This window comes from Lissotriton helveticus, chromosome 3_1, assembly GCF_964261635.1.
Source record: "Lissotriton helveticus chromosome 3_1, aLisHel1.1, whole genome shotgun sequence".
NCBI lineage: Eukaryota > Metazoa > Chordata > Amphibia > Caudata > Salamandridae > Lissotriton > Lissotriton helveticus.
In genome coordinates this window covers 536,329,002-536,349,542 of record NC_136061.1, presented here as the reverse complement: position 1 = coordinate 536,349,542, position 20,541 = coordinate 536,329,002, and the positions used below count along the sequence as shown (strand labels likewise).

The window sequence follows — 20,541 nt, the reverse complement described above, 5'->3', positions numbered from 1 at the left end:
GGTCCTGGCCTTTCCTCTCACTATGTGTAGATGGTGCCTGGCCATTGCGTCACTGGGGGCCACTGGGCATGTCAGCCACTGGCGGGTTGCACCACTGCCAGACCAAGCAATGTGGCACTTGTGCAAGTATCAAAAGCAAACAAAATGCAAGAGGTAGCAAACAGTACATTACAGGAGGAAAAAGTGACGTGTGCAAGTAACAAAAGGGTACAAAGTGCAATATTATTGTATGTCTGAGATTTTTCTGCTTAGAAGAATACCTGCTTTCTATCACATATAAAACCATTGTTTTCCTCTTTTCTGCAAGGCCATTTGCATGATCTGCGGTTACACTGATCCCAACAGTGCCAGCACCACCCTTGCACTGAATGTTTTCGTTTAAAGTCTTGTCTGCTAGGTCCACTGGTGTTCCATTGGTTATTTGTATGCACATAACTTTCTATTTAGGCATTTTCAGCCTTTCTAGTGTGACAACAGCGCCAGCATGTTTTCGAGCACTTTTACCCGTGTATCTGTCGCAACATTGGAAGGTTTTGCACTCGTTTTTCTTTCTTTGAGCACTCTGTCCTAACATTGAGTTTGCACCTGTCTTTTCCCCACCAGCCAATCAGTATTCATGCAGCCGCACAGGGTCTTTGGGTTGACTCAATTAAAACTTTGGTTTATTCCTCTCTTTTTTTGCACAGCCGGTTTAAACGCCTGTTACTCATGTTTCACTGCTCTTCACACTGGGTTTCAACCCTGATTGTTCAAGATTTTGGTTCTTCATTAACCCAGGTACCCAAACAGGTCTATGGGAAAAAGAAAGTACTTTTGCAGCATATGCTTCACAAAGGGGCTTGTAAAAATATATGGTGGGAGAGCACACATATCCGTGAAACTCATTAAGTGCAGGCTGTTCAAGAATAAAACAAAAAAAAATGAAGTGTTTTTTGTTTTTAGGACAACATCTAAGTCTCCATGAAATATGTACCAATTGCTTTACCTAGTCATGCAGTATTGAGTCCTGTCACACACTTTAGGTTAGTGAATTTTTAAGAGTTTCATGTTGCTCAACTGGATGTGATTTCTGATATTTATGTTTCCCTCACCTTCTTTGCTTGATTTGCTTGCGAGAAAGTGTTGCTCATATAATCATTGAAATGTCACTCATAAGACACTAAAATTATGAAAATGTCACACATAGCAATCTGAAACCTTGGCAGCTCTGTACTTCTCAGGAGACCTGTTGACTTTAAGAATCCTACACATGGAAACCCCAAAAGATTTGGCGACAATTGTGTGAGGTTTACAATGTGGAATGAGGTGTTAGAGTACACTTAAGTCAGAGTTTTACCATCAGGGGGGGGGCACCATCTCGGGAGGATGCCTTTAGAGGTACCTTTAGGGCAGCAGCCCCTGGGTCTGCACAGAGATAGACAGATAAATTACACCATTTCAAACCTGTTTGTAAATATTTGGGGAATGTATAACGAAGTATGTATTCATTTGTAATGTGACTTTTCTGTCATTGTTCCCTTTCAGTCACGGATCTTTAAGGCAGCCCTAGAACACAATGTAAAGTGCTTTCTATTTATATTTGCTGTTCAAAGTATGCACAGATAAGTGCTGAAAATACAGCTTTAGGTGGCTGCTTTTTTTGAACCGCTTGGAATTTTTCCTAATATATCAAGGTGGTATCTTAACCAATGGAGTCATAGCTTTGGCATAGGAAAGATTTATATTTTGAATACAAATTTCAAAAATGTACAGAGTGGCGGTACTGAGTATACCAGGAGCCCTCCTTGTTCTGCTCCAGATGCCTTTCAGCTGCACATGTTGTATGAACCCTTTTTGCTGCAATAGATTAAGTGATTTTTCCCAGTGCTTTTTTGCCCTGGCCGTCCGTCTGTAATATTGCGTCCATACAAACAGTCAAAAAAACACAATTAAGACCTCTGAAGTGTAGATTCAAAGGCAGCGCAAGTGTCTCACAGTGCCTGTCACTGGGTCCTAAAGTTGTTCCAAAATGCATGCTCATCCAATCCTGCGCTTCTCTGCAGAGTCACATGTGCCAGTTGTGATTCTGTGCCAAGGTCCAAGGAGCAACTGCACAGGTGTTGAAATATTAACATGGCACAATTAAAATAAAAATTTGTGCTTACAGGAGAGTGGGTGTATTGTGTATGGGGAATATTGAAGTGAAGGAGCCTCAAGGAAGTACATGCAATTAATTTAACAAATTAAAAGAATGGAAAGCTAATGTGGTCCTGCCAGAAATCACATTTTTTACTTGCAGATCATGGCCATCTTACCAGCCATCAGGACTTCAACTAATAACTTGAGAACATGCAAGTAATATTTCGTAAACATTTTCTCTTCATTACAAGGGAAAAAGCTACTTGGTCGCTAGGCTGAGGACTCCTCTTCAAGCAGGCGAAACATCTGAGGAAGTGAATAAGAAGGTACGCATTTGTTTTTGAGTGATAGGTGAAGGGGCAGCGCTGAAGTTTGCCCTCACTAACCTTTGAACAAGTAACTTACAGAGCCTCATAGGTGGTATACAATCAATCAATCAATCATAGCACTTGTATAGCGCGCTACTCACCCGGAAGGGTCTCAAGGCGCTGGGGGGAGGGGGGCCGCTACTGCTCGAACAGCCAGGTCTTGAGTTGTCTCCTGAAGGCGAGGTGGTCCTGGGTTAGCCGAAGGTGGATGGGGAGGGAGTTCCAAGTCTTGGCTGCTAGGTAGGAGAAGGATCTGCCTCCGGTGGTGGCTCTTCGGATGCGTGGTACGGCGGCGAGGGCGAGGCTGGCGGACCGTAGCTGGCGGGTGGGCGTGTGGAAGGTCAGGCGGTCGTTGAGGTACTTGGGGCCCAGGTTGTGGAGAGACTTGTGTGCGTGGGTGAGGAGCCTGAACGTGATCCTCTTGTTGACGGGGAGCCAGTGCAGGTTCCTCAGGTGGCCGGAGATGTGGCTGCGTCGAGGGATGTCCAGGATGAGTCGGGCGGAGGCGTTCTAGATGCGTTGGGGTCTTTTCTGTAGCGTTGCTGTGGTTCCGGCGTAGAGGGTGTTTCCGTAGTCCAGACGGCTGGTGACGAGTGCCTGGGTGACCGTCTTCCTAGTTTCGGTCGGGATCCATTGGAAGATCTTGCGGAGCATGCGGAGGGTGTGAAAGCATGAAGAGGAGACGGCGTTGACTTGTCTGGTCATCGAGAGGGAGGAGTCCAGGATGAAGCCCAGGTTGCATGCGTGGTCTGTTGGCTTGGGGGCGGTGCCCAGGGCTGGGGGCCACCAGGAGTCGTCCCAGGCGGAGGGTGATGGTCCTAGGATGAGGACTTCCGTCTTGTCTGAGTTCAGTTTCAGGCGGCTGTTCTTCATCCACTCGGCGACGTCTTTCATGCCTTCGTGGAGGCTGGTTCTGGCGGTGTCGGGGTCTCTGGTGAGGGAGAGGATCAGCTGGGTGTCGTCGGCGTAGGAGATGATGTTGAGGTTGTGTTGGCGTGCGATGGCTGCGAGAGGTCTCATGTAGACGTTGAAGAGGGTGGGGCTGAGTGATGATCCTTGCGGGACGCCGCAGATGACTTCGGTGGCCTTGGAACGAAACGGGGGGAGGCGGACTCTCTGTGTTCTTCCCGCGAGGAACAAAATGATTCACTTCAATGCCTTCTCTTGGATGCCGGTGTTGCTGAGACGTTGGACTAGGGTGCGGTGGCAGACAGTGTCGAATGCGGCGGAGAGGTCCAGGAGGATGAGGGCCGCTGTTTCCCCGTTGTCGAGAAGGGCTCGGATGTCGTCTGTGGCTGCGATGAGGGCGGTCTCGGTGCTGTGGTTGGCTCTGAAACCGGACTGCGAGGGGTCGAGGGATCCATTCGTCTCGAGGAAGGCAGCAAGTTGTCTGTTGGCGATCTTCTCGATGACTTTGGCCGGAAAAGGGAGGAGTGAGATGGGGCGGAAGTTCTTGAGGTCGGTGGGGTCCGCTGTTGGTTTCTTCAGTAGGGCGCTGAGCTCGGCATGCTTCCAGCTCTCCGGGAAGGTGGCGGTGTCGAAGGAGGTGTTGATGACGTCTCGGAGTTGGGGTGCGATGGTGGAGGCGGCCTTGTTGAAGACGTGGTGGGGGCAGGGGTCAGTCGGAGATCCGGAGTGGATGGTGTTCATCGTGCAGCCTGTGTACTCGGTGGTCACTGCGGTCCAGGTGCGGAGGGTGGCGGTGGGGTGCGTTGGTTCGACGGTTGGGTGCGAGGATGGTGCGTCGGAGCTGTTGTGGATGTCGGCAATCTTGCGGTGGAAGAACGAGGCGAGGGATTCGCAGAGATCTTGCGATGGGGTGATGTCGTTGTTGCCGGTGCTGGGGTTGGAGAACTCCTTGACGATGCTGAAGAGTTCCTTGCTGTCGCGGGCGTTGTTGTCCAGTCGATCCTTCAGTGATTTCTTCTTGGTGGCGCGGATGAGCTGGTGGTGCTTGCGGGTGGCGTGTTTGAGGGCGGTCATGTTGTCAGTGGTCTGGTCGAGGCACCAGGCTTTCTCGAGGGTGCGGCAGGTCTTCTTGGAGTCCTTGAGTTCGTCGGTGAACCAGGGGGCCTTCTTGCTTCTGGGTTTGCTGGGAGGGTTCTTCAGTGGTGCGAGGTCGTTGGCGCAGGCGGTCAGCCACTGCGTGAAGTTGCGGGCTGCTTCGTTGGGGTCCGGCGTACTGGCAGGTGGGTTCTGGCTGAGGGAGGTAGTGAGTTGGTCGGCGGTGATCTTGCTCCAGCTTCTGTGAGGAACCTGCTGCGGGTGGTGGTGGGTAGTGGTTTTTCTGAAGCTGAAGTGGACACAGCTGTGGTCTGTCCAGTGGAGTCCGGTGGAGTGGCTGAAGGCGATGTGCTTGCTGGATGAAAAGACGGGATCCAGCGTGTGGCCGGCGTAGTGGGTGGGGGTGTTGACCAGTTGCTTGAGTCCGAGGTTGGCGAGGTTGGCCAGCAGTGACGGTGTTGCGGTCCTTGTTGTTCTCCAGGTGGAAGTTGAGGTCCCCTAGGAGGATGTAGTCGGCGGAGGGGAGGGCGTGTGGGCTGATGAAGTCCGTGATGTCTTTGCTGAATTGTGTGCGTGGTCCCGGGGGTCTGTAGATGAGGGTGCCTCTGAGGGTCGTCTTTGGGTCGGTGTGAATCTGGAAGTGGAGGTGCTCGGCGGTGGCGAAGGTGTCGTCGGCGTCGGTCGTGATGCGGATGGTGTTCTTGTGGACGATGGCGATTCCTCCTCCGGTCTGGTTGACGCGGTCCCTTCTGATGATCTTGTATTCGTCCGGGATGGCGATGGCGATGTCGGGGGCTGAGGAGGCGTTCATCCATGTTTCGGTGAGGAACGCGACGTCTGGTGATGTTGTGTCGAGCAGGTTCCAGAGTTCGACGGCGTGTCTGTGGACGGAGCGGGTGTTGAGCAGGATGCACTTGAGGTCGCTGCTGGTGTTCGGCTTGGCGGGCGCGGTGCATGGTCGGAGGCAGGTGAACTTGCAGGTTGTGCAGGTGAAGGGTCCGTGGAAGCGTTCCGGGGCGGCCCGGCAGCAGGTGGGGTTCCGGCCGGTGTTGAGTGCGTTGAGGGCCGTGGCGTCGTAGGTTTGGCGGGTCATCCTGCGTCGGTGGGGGCCAGGGGTCCTGGCGCTGGGCGCGGGCCAGGCGCGGACGGGCGCAGACGGGCTTACCTTTGGCGCGCCTTCGGCGTGCCCGGTGCGCGTCAACGCTGCGCGTTTGCCACTCTGCCATATTTGGAGAGTGGTGGGGGCGGAGCGAGGGAGGAGCAGCTGGGAGGCGGGAGCGGGGCGGCGAATGGGAAGGGCGACCGAGGGAAGTAGGCGGGGCCGCAGGGGGGGCAGCGGCGGGGAGCGGGGAGGTGGCGGGAAACGCGGCAGGGCACAACAAGGGGCCAACAGAGGGAGATATACACAAAATAGAAACATATACATACTGCAGCAATTTTGGGAGCACCTACTTAAAGCCTGGATGAGCTGGAATTACTTTTTAGCCACTTACCACAGAATTATTCTTCTATCAAAATTTATTTTATTTAAAACATAAGAAGATTTTTTGTTTTAAGATTTGTTTTTGCAACTACAAAGTTAAAAAACCTTCTGTACTTCATGCAGCTGTAAAATTGCAGCCATTTACTATTCATTAACATGCAGCTTCAAATTTTGTATCTTAGGTTAAGCAAGCATTTGATATGGATCGTTTTCTGCTCCCAAAAGATGGTAGAGTGCTCAAGCGAAAGGCTGAAAGAGAAAGCGACGGAGAGAGAAAAGCTGCAAAAACAAGGACATATGATTCCTCCTATTTGGATATTGGTTTCACCTGCATTGATGTTAGTGGAGAAAGTAGACCGCAGTGTGTGATTTGTGGCGTGATCTTAGCTAACGACAGCTTGAAGCCAACCAAACTAAGGCGTCACTTTGAAACGAAACATGGGTCTCTAGCAGGAAAAAGCAGAGATTTTTTTGCCAGGAAGTTGACAGAGATAACCCAGCAGAAAGAAGCTGTGAAACATGTGGCAAATACTCCTGCAACTGCATTAAAAGCATCATACCAAGTAGCATACCACATTGCCAAAAACAAAAGGCCCTTTGTAGATGGAGAAAAGGTGATTCTCCCAGCATTGCTCGACGTAGCTAGGAGAATGCTTGGTGAAAAAGCAGCAGAGAGGTTCAGAAGTATACCCATCTCAGATACAACAATTTGCCGCCGCATCGCTGACATGTCAGAAGATATCCAGGGACAGCTCATAGCCAGGTTGAAATCAAGTTTGTTTGCTTTACAGCTGGATGAAGCAACTGATGTGTCAAAGGATGCCCATTTAATTGCATATGTTCATTACTGTTATGAAACACTAGTATTAGAAGATTTTTTATTTTGCAAGCCAATCAAGGGGCAGGCAACAGCATCCGATTTGTTTGCCATGATCAATGACTTCCTGAATATCCATGGCTTAAAATGGGATAACTGTGTTGGAATCTGCACAGATGGTGCTGCTTCAATGTGTGGTGCTAGGGCTATCCTAAAAGCAAACGTATTGAAAGTGGTTCCACATATTCTTTGGACCCACTGTATGATACACCGTGAAGCCCTTGCTGTTCGAAACATGGACAGCGAACTAGAGGATGTGCTGAATTCTGCTGTAAAAATAGTACATTTTATAAAGACCCATCCCACAAGAGCTCGTCTATTTGCAATTTTATGTGCAGAAATAGGAGCTGTGCATGATGGCTTGCTGTTTCATACAGAAGTGCAGTGGTTATCCCGGGGGAAAGTGCTGTCTCGCATCTTTGAATTAAGGAATGAAGTACGGCAGTTTATTCTGTGTTTGGACCCCTGCAAAGCAGAACAACTGTGCAATCCCTGCTGGCTTGTACTTCTCGCATACCTTGCTGACATTTTTGAGAAATTAAATTCCCTGAATCTGTCTCTGCAAGGAGCTGACATGACTTCTTTTACCATGAATAAAAGAATAACTGCATTCAAGAAGAAGCTTGAATTATGGAGAAGACTAGTTGAAGATGGCCTGTTTTGGCAGTTTCCATGTTTAGTAGATGCTCTTGCGGAGACTGAATATGAACTTCCAAGTGTTGCTGAGATAATAAAAAATCATCTGACTTCTCTCAGGGACAGTTTGCAAAAGAATTTTCCTGAGGACAACGATCACTTAAATGACTGGGTCTTTCAACCATTTCTGGCAGAGGTGGCAAGCCATCTCCCAATCCGTATGCAGGAAGAACTAATTGATCTCCGAAGTGACCGCACTCTGCAGATGCATTTCAGCAAAGTCTCACTGGGAGAGATTTGGCTGAAAATGTCTGCAGAATATTCAGCTTTGCGAGAACCTGCCATCAAAACTCTTGCCTTTCAGCTTGTCCTATTTATGTGAGATTGGGTTCTCAGCACTTGCGGTACTAAAGACTAAGTACCGTCCAAGACTGGATGTGGAGTACAACCTGAGGATGGCAGTGGCAAAAATCCATCCACAGATTGAAAGTCTCTGTGGTGAAAAACAGGTACACCCGTCACATTAATGTTGGTAGTGTTATTATCAATCTGTCATGTGTAAAACAAAGCATCCTAGTAAAAACAATTTGCGCACATTTTTGTTTTGAGATGTGTAATAAGCCTGTGTGATTTAACCACACCCATTCACAAACCTACAGTTAACTAAACTCTTATTGCGTTGAACATTATTTGCCAGATATGGCCCGGGATACGCGGGTGGCGGTCAATTATGTAGTGTACCAGATTCCAGAAATTTCTGTCAGGTGGTGGGGAGGCCCGACATTCCCAAAAATTCAGCAGGGGGGGCTCAACCGACAAAAGTTTGAAGACCTCTGTCCTAGGTGGTAAGACCAGTGTGTGGCGTTTATCCCCCACCGACATTTTCCCGTTATTTACTCAGTAGAAGTCATGAAAAATAGTACACACACAGCCAGTATCTGAAAGCCACTGTAGGTAAGACTGATTTGTGTTTTATTCAAAAGAGTGGCAGGCTTGATTCAGATTATTTGAAATCAATGAAGCACTTTAAGTCCTAACCTATCTCTCAATAAAGTGCTGAATTCACAAATAGCATTACCAGCTCAAGTGCTGATTTAAGCCATACTATACTTTTAAATGTCGCTATTCTGACATCAAATGCAAGATAGTGAAATTAGAATAGTTCTTGACTGAAACTCTGACATCAGACCAAGATAGACTTGAAATAGATTCACCAACTTCTTGTGGAACAGATTTACTTTCAAAGCATCTACAGCAAGTGTTAGACCTGTCACCCTTAGGATGTTCTTCCCCTAAGTTGTTTTGCCTTCACCCCTCCTAGGTTTGCTGAATTTATCTTTGTCGGCCTTTGGACTTTGTGAACTTTACATCTGCTGACCAGTACTAAAATGCTACTGCTCTCGCCTTTAAACATGGTAAAATTGGCGTAAACCCAATTGGCAAGTTTAGTTTACTGGTATGCCCCTAGTAAGGTGATACTACATGTTCCCAGGGCCTGAAAATTACATGCTACTAGTGGGCCTGCAGTATTTATCGTGCCACCCACTTAGGTAGACCTTTTATACATGTCTTAGGCCTGCCACTGCAGCCCGTGTCTGTAGCTTTAAACTGCCATTTAGAAATGGCAAAATAAACCTTTTGCCAGGCCTAAACCTTCCCTTTTAAAATATTTAAGTCACTGCAAAGGTAGGCCCAACACAGCCCATGGGACAAGGTGCAGTGCCTTTAAAAAGTTGGACATGTACGCTTAAGTTGTATATGTCCTGGTAATGACAAACAACAACATTGTTTTTTCACTACTGGCAGGCCTACCTCTCCCATAGGATAACATTGGGTTTCCTTATTACCTTTAATATGTGGTAACGTTCAATTGGGAATAGATCAGAATGTAGAGTTTGGTGTCTAAAGAATTGTACTTTAAAGATCTCTTAAATGGTTAAGTCAGATTTTAAGTCACAATTTTCAAAATGCTACTTTTACAAAGTTGGCATTTTCTTGTCCTGACCATTAGGTGTCTGCAGCCTGTATCCTGGGTCACCCTATTAGGTGTAGCTGGCAGTTGGTCTATATGTATTGCTTTCAGTAAGACAAAGGGGAATAGGTGGCAGCAGGACGGGCCACCTCAGACTTGGCCAGGAAACTTCACAAAGAATCTGCCCTATGCACTCTATAAAGGGGTTGACGCTGGTCTTTTATGACACCAGACAAGCTAGGGCCAGGGCAGGGAGGCTGGAAATCTCAGACCCCTCTGGGGGTGGAAACCTCCAGAAAGTACTTTAAAGTGGGCGCTAGGTATAAATAATGGATCCTCAGACCAAACTAACAAACACACACTTGTACCAGTGGAAGCTCAGAAGGACTGCTGCACTGCTAGAAGGACTGCCACTCTGCTGCCCTGCTGTGCTGCACTACTGACTGAGTGAGAAGGACTGGACCTGCATCTTGGATTCATGCCCCCCAGAGTAACTCCAAGGGCTAGTTGACTGGCCTCCTGATCAGAGTCTCAAGGAAAGAATAGTGGTGCCACCCCAGTCCTGAGCCCTTGGCAGCTGGCTTGAAAGTGCTCTGCCAGCCCATCTCTGGTCCCAGCAGAACCAACACAATGCGATGTATCACCTCGCCACGCTCCGCTTTGAAATTGCTGTGCAATGCATCACCCACTGTAATACCTCAAAACTGCAACAGTGCAACACATCTCCTTGCCAGGACCCCACATCACCCACCGCAATTTCCCGGAACCATCTCCGCGCAATGCACCTCTTTGGAAAGACCTTGCATTGCCCACCGCAGCTCCACGGAACCACGAATGTGGGACACATCTCCATGTAAGGACCTCGCATCACCTCTACTGCGTGGACACATCCACGCTGCTGCACTCCGCATAGCTCCACAACCAGGATTTAAGGTACTATGTACAGCAGACCTAACTTGGTCCAATAGCTAGCCCACACTCCAACTCAGTTGATCTGAAGTTATGACTATGTCCTGGGCCGGCACGACCGGATAACCACTTGCCGCTTTGTACTTTTTTGGCGCTATTCTCACTTAAATCTTTTAAATTGCATATCTCTAGTTCTGATTGGATTTTTGTCATTTTGGTCTTAAATTATGTCTTACATTTTACTCTATTTTCTTTTAATTGGTGCATGATTTTTCTTCTGTTGTGTTTTACTATTTTAGGTACAGCATGAATGCTTTACACATTGAGGTTCAGCACAGGTTAATTTGGGGTTGCTTCTGACTTCACCATAACAGAGACTTGTAGTTGCGGCTTGAGCAGTGTTTCATCCCCCCTCAACCAGTAACCCAATTTCTCAAGGGCTGATTAAAGCCATTCTATACTTTTAAATATCGCTATTCTGTAAGCAAATACAAGATAGTGAAACTAGAATAGTTCTTGAATTGAAAGTCGGACATCAAACTGTAACCGTCTTGAAAACGCTTCACTAGATTCTTGTGGAACAGATTTACTTTCAAAGCTGCTACAGCAAGGTTATACAAATCTCTGGGATTACATCACTATTGCCGGATTGTTAAAGGGCAACATTAATACTTGAATAGGAGTAGTTTCTGTCCTGTAACTCCAGTTCTGTAGCAGGGGTATCTCTGTTATAGTCATAATCTAGTGAATAGTCCCGCCCATGTGCGTGGACCCAGGAGCAATCAAAAATAATCTCTTAAGGTGTCGAAAAATGCAGAACTGCAGACACTTAAGAGAGAATTAAAGACAGATAATGCAGCCTATATCCACAGGCTACACTGTCCAGTACTTCAACTAGAAATTCCACCAAAAATCCACGAACAGCAAAGCCTGTCCAGATTTCCCTTGCTTTAACAGCAAAAATCCTCTGGAATGATAGAGAGGAAGACACGGACAGACAAGCCATATAGGCTGCCATTATGTGGCTCAAAACAGGATACTGTGCCTTTAAGAGAACTTTCCAGAACTTCACAGTATCCCAGAATGCACTGCAGGTCCCTTTTACTTTCAGTTCTTTTTGAAGGCGTAACACGCCAGACCTGTAGCATTCCTTACATGAATATCTCTCTCCACCAGGGAGGAGGGCGGGCGCTTATGACTATAACAGAGATACCCCTACTAAAGAACTGGAGTTACAGGACAGAAACTACTCCTTCTGTAGTAGGGGATCTCTGTGTATAGTCATAATCTAGTGAATAGAATGGCAAGCCCATCCCCAACACCAAAGCGGCGGTGGAGAAGAAGAAACACAACACCACTACTGTGTGAACAGATTTCGCAGCGAAGCCTGCCCAACCTGAGCATCTGCCCTGGCATCAGTGTCCAGGCAGTAATGCTTAGCAAAGGTATGGACCGACTTCCAAGTGGCCGCCTTGCAGATTTCTGCAATTGCAACATTACGGAGCAAAGCAGTCATGGCAGCTTTGTCCCTGGTGGAATAAGCCTTAGGTTTACCCCCTAAGGTCTTACCAGCTTTTTGGTAACACAACTGTATACAGGACACAATCCACCTAGAAATGGACTGTTTAGAGGTAGCAAGACCTGTCCTGACTGATCCATAATTGATAAACAATTGGTCTGACCTACGAATATCCTTGTTTTATCCAGATCAAATTTCAACACCCTCCTGACATCCAGGGAATGCAGGGACCTTTCCGATGGAGAGGAAGGATTCTGAAAAAATGTAGGTAAAGTTATGGTCTGGTTAACATGAAAGTCAGATATAACTTTAGGAAGAAATTTAGGGTGAGTACGCATAACAACCTTAGCGGCATGAAATACAGTACAAGGTTCTTGGCAACACAACGCCTGAATTTCACTCACCCTGCGGGCCGATGTAATGGCCACGAGGAACGCCGCCTTCCAGGACAGGTGCTGCAACGAAGCCTTATGAATAGGTTCAAAAGGCTCCTTCATCAATCTGGACAGCACCACATTCAATTCCCAAGAAGGCAAAGGAAGCCGGACAGGAGGGAGCACTTTCTTCAAGCCTTCCAAAAAATCTTTGATCACAGGGATCTGAAAGAAGGAAGTCTGTGAAGGGCATTTCCTGTAGGCAGTCAATGCAGCCAGATGAACCTTAATGGAATGGACATTAAGGCCAGACTGCGCCAGATGTAGAAGATATGGAAGGATGACATCTTCCTTACATGTCGTCGGGTCATAGTTCTTGGACTTGCACCAGATGCAAAACCTCTTCCACTTGTAAGCATAAGAAGTCCTAGTGGAAGGTCGCTTAGTCTCCTTCAGTATGTCCATGCAATCGTCTGGTAGATTCAGATGGCCATATTGCACTATCTCAGGAGCCATGCCGCCAAACGCAAAGACGAGAGGTTGGGGTGCAACATCTGCCCCCCAAACTTCGTGAGAAGGTCCGGCCTGCACAGCAGCCGTATGTGAGGAAGGAGAGACCGGTGAAGCAGGTCCGTGAACCACCACTGTCTGGGCCATTCCGGGGCAATCAGGATCATCCGCGCCCTGGACTGGGACAGCTTGATGAGCAACGCCGAAATCAGGGGAATGGGTGGAAAAGCGTACAGAAAGCTGTTCGACCAGTTGATCCATAACGCATTCCCCAGCGTCCCCGGCTGGTAGTATCTAGAGGCGAAGTCTCGGCATTTGCTGTTTTCGGCGGTGGCAAACAGATCTACGTCTGGAGTCCCCCACCTTGCGAAGACTTCTCCTAGTACTGTGTCTTTTATGACCCATTTGTGGTTTTCCTGAATCAGTCTGCTCAGTGCGTCTGCCTGAACATTCTGAACACCTGGTAGATGGGTAGCCGTTATCGTCAGTCCCCTGGCCAGAAGCCAGTGCCAGATCGCCTGCACCTCCTGCGACAGAGTGCGCGATCTCGACCCCCCTGCTTGTTGAGGTAATACATCGTGGTCGTATTGTCCGTCTGAACAAGCAGAGAGTTGGTCCGGAAGGACGGATGAAAGGCCTTCAGTGCCAAGTGAACAGCTCTGAGTTCCAGGAAATTGATGTGGTACGTGGACTCCGTCGAGGACCACGTCCCTTGAATCTGTAGGTTTCCGGAGTGCGCCCCCCAGCCGTGGAGCGACGCATCCGTCACGATAGTCTGCGTGGGAATGTCCTTGTAGAAGGGAACCTCTCTGAGGAGATTCTCCGCTGAACACCACCACTTCAGAGACTGAAGAGCATGCAGAGACAGTCGTATCTTGTCGTCCAAAGATCCTTTCCTCTGATCCCACTGATCCTCCAAGCACTCCTGCAATGGTCTCATGTGCAGCCGTGCGTGTGGCTTGAGGAAGATACAAGAGACCATCGACCCCAGTAGAGCAGACACCGTCCTCACTGTTGTAGATGGAGCGGTCATAAGAGCCCGAGCCTTCCTAAGGAGTGATAATCGTCTCTCCTCCGAAGGAGACACGCTTGCTGACAGCGTTTTGATGGAGGCTCCCAAGTACTGTATACACTGGACCGGAGTCGGGACAGACTTGGACATGTTGATGTGCAACCCCAGCTTGTTCAAGAGAACGCACGTCTTCCGGAAGTGCGCTTGAGCTTCCGAGAAGGAGGAGGCCTTGATCAACCAATCGTCCAGGTACGGGTAGACAAACACCTTGTTCTTCCTTAGGTGTGCGGCTACCACTGCCATGCACTTCGAGAATGTTCTGGGCGCTGACTTCAGCCCGAATGGCAGTACTGTGTACTGATAATGATTGCCGCCGACTTGAAATCGCAGGAACTTCCTGTGTTTGTGTGCAATGGGCACTTGGAAGTACGCATCCTGTAGGTCTATAGCACACAGCCAGTCTCCCTGTTGCAGCTGAGGATAAATCTGATGCAACTACAGCATGCGAAACTTCTCTCTGCGAATCCACTTGTTTGCTTGTCGCAAATCCAGAATGGGCCTGAACTCGTTCTGGTCCTTGCGAACCAGGAAGAACCTGGAGTACAGACCTCTTCCTCTTTGAGACAGAGGTACATCTTCTATCGCCCTTTTCCTTAACAGGATATCGGCCTCCGCCTGGAGCTCGCGCAGCTGAAACTGCGAGCTGACCGGTGGAATTGATGGAGGCGGGCTGGTGAATCGAAGACTGTATCCATTGCAAACAATATTCAGCACCCACTTGTCCTGATTAATTTTTCTCCACTCTGCCAGAAAAAATTGAACGCTTACCCCCACTGGAGCGGGTAACGGATGTAGGGGAAGTAACCGCTCAGGGTCGAGACCTGGCCGCGCCCTTGTTCGCTGTAGAGGACTGCTGACCTCCTCTACCCTTCTGGCGCTTCTGGAAGGGCCTCCGGAACTGCTGCTGTTGTTGCTGCTGCTGTCCCGAAGCCTGTCCTCGCCCTCTGCCCTGTGCCCCGAACCGTCTCTGGAACGGGCGGTAGGCTTTCTTTTCTTTGGGCTTCTCCAAGCCCACAGCCGTCAGAGTCTCGGCCTCTGCCTTCATGCGGGCCATCTCATCATCCGCATGCTTGCCGAACAGGGTTTCCCCCGAGAAGGGCAGATTGGCTACTCGCTGCTGGGTCTCCGGCTTGAGTGATGTGAGCCTGAGCCAAGCATGGCGTCGCTGGTTGATCCCATGACAATACCCATGGGCCGCCAAAAGAGAGACATCAGCGGCCGCGCTGATGACCTGGTTCGAAACCAGCATCCCTTCCTTATGGATCTCCAGGAAGTCCTCCCTCCTATCTCGTGGCAGGAGTTCCGTGAACTGCTGGAGGGATTCCCACAGGACACAAGCATAACGTCCCAGCAAAGCTGCATCGCTAGAGGCCTTCATGGCCGTAGAAGCCGTCCCGCAGGCCTTCCTCCTAGCTGAGTCAATCCATCGGCTCTCCTTATCCGGAGGCACGGTAGAAGATGGAGAGGTAGAGTGTTGTTTCCTGGCTGCTGTCACTATAACGGAGTCCGGGATCGGGTCTATCCGCAGAAAAGCCGGGTCGGAATCCGGGGCCCTGTACTTCTTCAGAAGCCGGGATGGAGCGGCTTTCGTCACTGCAGGCGTGAGGAACAGGTCCTCCGCAGGCTCTACCAGTCCTGGTACGAGCGGTAGTAAAGGACGAGACAAATGCTTCTTATGCAGCGTCTCAAAAATCACGGACGTCGTAGGTGTTGGAGCTGTCACCGTGATTTCCAATTTTGCTGTACCCCTTAGGAGAACATCTGGAGCGGGATCGCGACCTCCTTGGCTTCGGTCGCCCTGCCGGTTCGACCGGGGCGGGTGACTTTGGCTTGGCTGGGGCCCTCGGCCGAGGGGTCCCCTTCGGAGGAGTCAGAAATCGTGGTAATGAACCTGTCCTCGGAGGAGGCTTGTCAGCCGGCAGCTGAGGTTGAGGCTGAGGAGGAGGCGGAAGTGGCGGAAGCGGAGGCGGGGTGGGAGCCCGCGGAGGAAGTCCTCTCGGTAACGGAGGAGGAGGAGGAGTAACTGTCTTCGGCCTAGCAGGGGTATACACAACAGAGTACACAGAGCACGGTGACCCGTCCCCCTTACTAGGCTGGGACTTTGGAGAGTCTCCCAAAGGCACTTAACGCCTGTCAGACTGACTCCTGGCGCCAGAACGCCTTCTTGGTGTCGAAGAACGGCGACCTGACGGCGAGCGTCGGCCCCTCGACATCGAGCTTCTTCTCCTCGACGGTGAGCGCCCTTTCTTCTACGTCGAACGCCATCGCCTCGACGGCGACCTTCTGCACCTCGACGGCGACCTCTTACGCCTCGACGGCGAACTCCTTCGCCTTGACGGCGATCTTCCGTGCCTCGACGGCGACCTTCGCCTCGGCAGCGATCTTCTCCTCGACGTCGAGGATGCCCTCGACGACGACCTTCTCCTTTTCGACGACGGCGGTGTCGCCTCGACGGCGAGCGCCGACGACGAAATCGTCACCGGAGACCTTGACGGCGGTCTGTTCAGTTCCCTCGACGTCGAACGTCGACGCCGCTTCGACCCGGAGCTCCGGGGAGATGGGGAACAGACTGCAGTCATCCCTCTCGACGCCGTAGTCTGTGCAATCGACACAGACGGAGAATGGGGACGCTTGCTGGTCTTCCTGCCCCTGGGCTCCCCAGAGGCTTCAGCATGGGCAGATGAAGCCCCTCCAGACCCACCTTGTGCCTTCAGCCTTCTGTCCTCCAGGCCCTGAAGTCTGATCTTCATTCTATCCCTCAGGGTCCTGCCAGAAAAACCCTGACAAATGTCACACTCCTCTGGGACATGAGAAGAGGGAAGGCAGATGATACACACCTCGTGTGGGTCCGATTTGGCCTTCTTCCTGGAGCACTCTGGACATTTGTTGAATAATGCAGGCATATTGACAACCAAAGAGTGCACCAAAAGACAAACAGGAAGAAAACCCACCAAAGTACTTCAGAAAAGTACTCAAATAACTTGAAAAAAGTGAACAAAATCACCAATAAACCCTTGAAAAGGGAGAGCTCAATGCTCCAGGGTCCTGCTTGCAGGAGCCGGAAAAAAGAACTGAAAGTAAGAGGGACCTGCAGTGCATTCTGGGATACTGTGAAGTTCTGGAAAGTTCTCTTAAAGGCACAGTATCCTGTTTTGAGCCACATAATGGCAGCCTATGGGGCTTGTCTGTCCATGTCTTCCTCTCTATCATTCCAGAGGATTTTTTCTGTTAAAGCAAGGGAAATCTGAACAGGCTTTGCTGTTTGTGGATTTTTGGTGGAATTTCTAGTTGAAGTACTGGACAGTGTAGCCTGTGGATATAGGCTGCATTATCTGTCTTTAATTCTCTCTTAAGTGTCTGTGCAGTTCTGCATTTTTCGACACTTTAAGAGATTATTTTTGATTGCTCCGGGGTCCACGCACATGGGCGGGACTATTCACTAGATTATGACTATACACAGAGATCCCCTACTACAGAATTTGCATTTTCCCCAAAACATGCGTGGGCGGATGGACTGTTAAAGGTCAACGCCTACAAGGGTTTTTCCATGTGCTTCCCGGAGCCATCTTAAAAATAATCTTGTCAGATATGGATCTTCTGTTTCATATTTTCTCCCTTTCTGTTGTACAGACCGTCTCTCTAAAGAAACATTGCTTCTTTAGAGAGAATTCTGCACACGCTCGTTCTTTGATACCAACCGTTAACTAGGTCATGAGTTGTGATGCCGCAGATACCTACCTGCCTGCTCAAGCAATGGAAAACTAGCTATTATAACTGTGCCCTACCTATGAAAAGCGATTTCCTCCCATTACGATGAAATTGTGCCCTTTTAAGAGGATACCCTGCACCTGTTCGCTCTGGGAACCCAGAATCGGACGATTCCACTGAGAGGACTTCTGTGCAAGAGCTGCTTCCTCCATCCCTGAAAGCTCACGGTCCTCATCTTCAGTTGGCACAGCCTGTGCTGACTGGGAGCGATGAAAGAGAGACGCATTACACTGCAGAGATGAACATTCACTGGCTAGATTTAAAGAGTTGCGATTGCCCAGCGGTGCCAACGTTTTCGTGTTAATCTTCATCTGTGCTGGAAGTGCACAAGACTCCACGTGCCACTCAGTTCCTATTTTGTTTTTCTGTCATCAAAAGATAAAAACAAGAAAAAGCAAATATTTAGGATATAAATATAACCAAACTCCTAAATTTAAAAGATCATTTCATTAGTTTTAATTCTAGAAGGACAACCTATCAATGCAATTAAATGGCAGAAAGAGGTACAGCAATACAAATGCCAACAAGAAGCATATAAACTATTGGCCATATTGAAAGACATCACATACAATGCTCTTAAAAAATGCAACAAGCTTTTACGTTAAATGCATAAAGACTAGTTCACGTAGTATTACAATTCACATTCCAGGGTCGTCTGACATGTTTACATGGTGTTGTCCCATTCGCGTGAAAGTTTTATATTGCTGTGCTTGCCAAGGATTTACAGTAAACATGCTGGCATGGGCGATAAATGAAAACGCAACGTACCTGTACTCTTCACTGCTGTGTGGCTTCCATCAACCCCTCCTGTGGGCTACATGTCATTCCCTCCACAAGAAGTAATGGGGGCTCTTCTTCCTGCCAGTCCCTGTGGGCTGGGGCTTAGGTAAGGAAGGTTATGTTCACACATTACCAACTCTTAGCTCCGTGCTACAAACTACGCTACAAACTACTTTCACAAGTTGCCGATACGATTTGTGTGCTCATTTTCACGACCTTCAACACTGACTTGTTTTTACTGTAACGAGGAACAATCAGAGCACCATTAAATTGAATGAAAGCAGCAACTGTGATTTGCAGTGCTCAGACATGGAAAAACTGCAGCATTTAACGCTATATAAAAACAAGTCATTGACAGGGATAACATTACTTGCTGCAAGTTATTTTGCTCACAACTATGTGAAAAACCCAGTCCCTTCATTATTTATATATTCGTGTGAAGAAAGCAAATCTGCCGAGGTGATAAATTTAGTTCAACATCTATCCGAAAAGTGCAAGCTTAAAGTTAATGCTCCAAATATGATTTGCATTATATTAAATAGAGTTGAGGAAACTGTTCTTTAAAATTACAGAAAACTGTAGGCATTTCATCAGAAAAATTCGATAAACGTCAAAATAAGTCTCTTTCTGAAGAAAGAATCATAGGCACATTTATTCTGCCATAGAGCATCACTTTATTTTGATGTGATTTAATTGTCAAAACCTGCGCATGCAAACAAGTTACATAACAGATTATAAACGAGCATTTTTAAAACCACCAGGTCTGGCTTAACAATACAATTTCCTGGGTTTGTCCACCCAGGTAGACCCTCACTAAATTGTCCTAACACTCAATCACCCCATCACCCATGCACTGAAGAATCCTTTCCTCATCCTCAATGATTCTTGCATTCACTCACTCGCATATCCACAATACCACAAACAGTCACCAATCAATGATGAGGCACTCGGTCATAAGTAGACGAATGTTTAAATTTCACTTTGGCACCTGAAAATTCGCTTTTTATATTATTCATCCTGCTGAAGGAGTCAAAACAAACCAAGGGCAAAAACAAAAGCTAATATGGATCCTGGCCAAGGATAACATGACAGCTCAATGTTTCACCCTTATCTTGGTGCTCACAACCAGTCCGACAATAGCAAAGAACTTCCACTAGAAGGAAACTCGCACTATTGGTTCCTCTGCGAGAAGGAGAGTGCGGTAGGCAGATGATTGCAAGCCTACTGCCTGTGCTTTACTTTACATATTGTGTGTGTAAAGCGTGTACTGAAGCAGACTGTGCTGTGCCTATTCCGTGTTTGAGAAGAACCTTGAACTGGTGCTGCTGCGTACGAGGTGCCCGTTCTGCGAGAAGCTTGCATTACTACCGTATGGTTTACATGTCATATGGGTCAGAGAAACTTTTACTGCGTTGCCTTAGCTGGCAGAGCAGGGCAGGGGAGGGCAAATCAGGAGAGGGCAAGAGTCACAGTGGAGGTCACAGTTTACCACTTCTGTGAGATAGGCACCCTTTCAGATTGCTGCATGAATGCCAGGGCCAGCACTAGGCATAGTCAATGTGGCCGCCGCATAGGAGCCAGAGGCGGTTCCAGGAACCACGACAACTATGGCAATACACAAGGTGAGAACACAGAACCTGGTGGGGCTAGGCCTAAGGGGTCGCTTGGCGGCTTTCTTAACCGCATGCGTGCGGGCGGAATTCCGCCCGTACGCTGAGATTTGCGGTATCGCATGTTTCATGACGAGCTGGGCTCGTCATCAGCGTAGCAGGAGGCTACCTCATGACGAGCCCAGCTCGTCATGAGCGTCGAAGGGGTTAAGGAACTGGGAGGCTCTTTTCGCAGATGCGTGGGTCCTCCATGCAGCAGAAGTGTTTCACGCAGAATTTTATGGGGCCCATGTCCAGTCCTGCAATCCCAGACCTCTGGTCTTCTCACAGCAACAGCAGGCCCTGGTAGACCAGGAGTTAGCGAGTCTTTCAGAGAAAGGGGCGATTGTCCACATTACTGTTCATCCCAATGGTTTCCTCAGCAACCTTTTTCTGATGGAGAAAATGGACAGCAGGCAGCGTCCGGTTATCAATCGGGAGTTCAACGGGTGGTTCCTTTTCCTACATTTCAAAATTGAGGGCATACATCTCCTCAGGAAGT

The 20,541-nt window shown here is 48.7% G+C and overlaps 1 protein-coding gene across 4 annotated transcripts in view; it reads right to left on the bottom strand.

The window, feature by feature from the left end:
• Window positions 1-20,541, bottom strand: part of SLC39A10 (solute carrier family 39 member 10) — a 455,594-nt gene that overhangs the window by 146,543 nt on the left and 288,510 nt on the right. For 2 of the 4 annotated variants that reach the window (XM_078680416.1, XM_078680415.1), the window contains one exon: window positions 17,691-17,975. The exons of the other annotated variants lie outside the window; for them this stretch is intronic. In XM_078680416.1, the coding sequence (XP_078536542.1) occupies window positions 17,691-17,975 (285 nt within the window). The remainder of the gene's footprint in view (window positions 1-17,690; window positions 17,976-20,541) is intronic. 4 annotated transcript variants of the gene reach the window in all.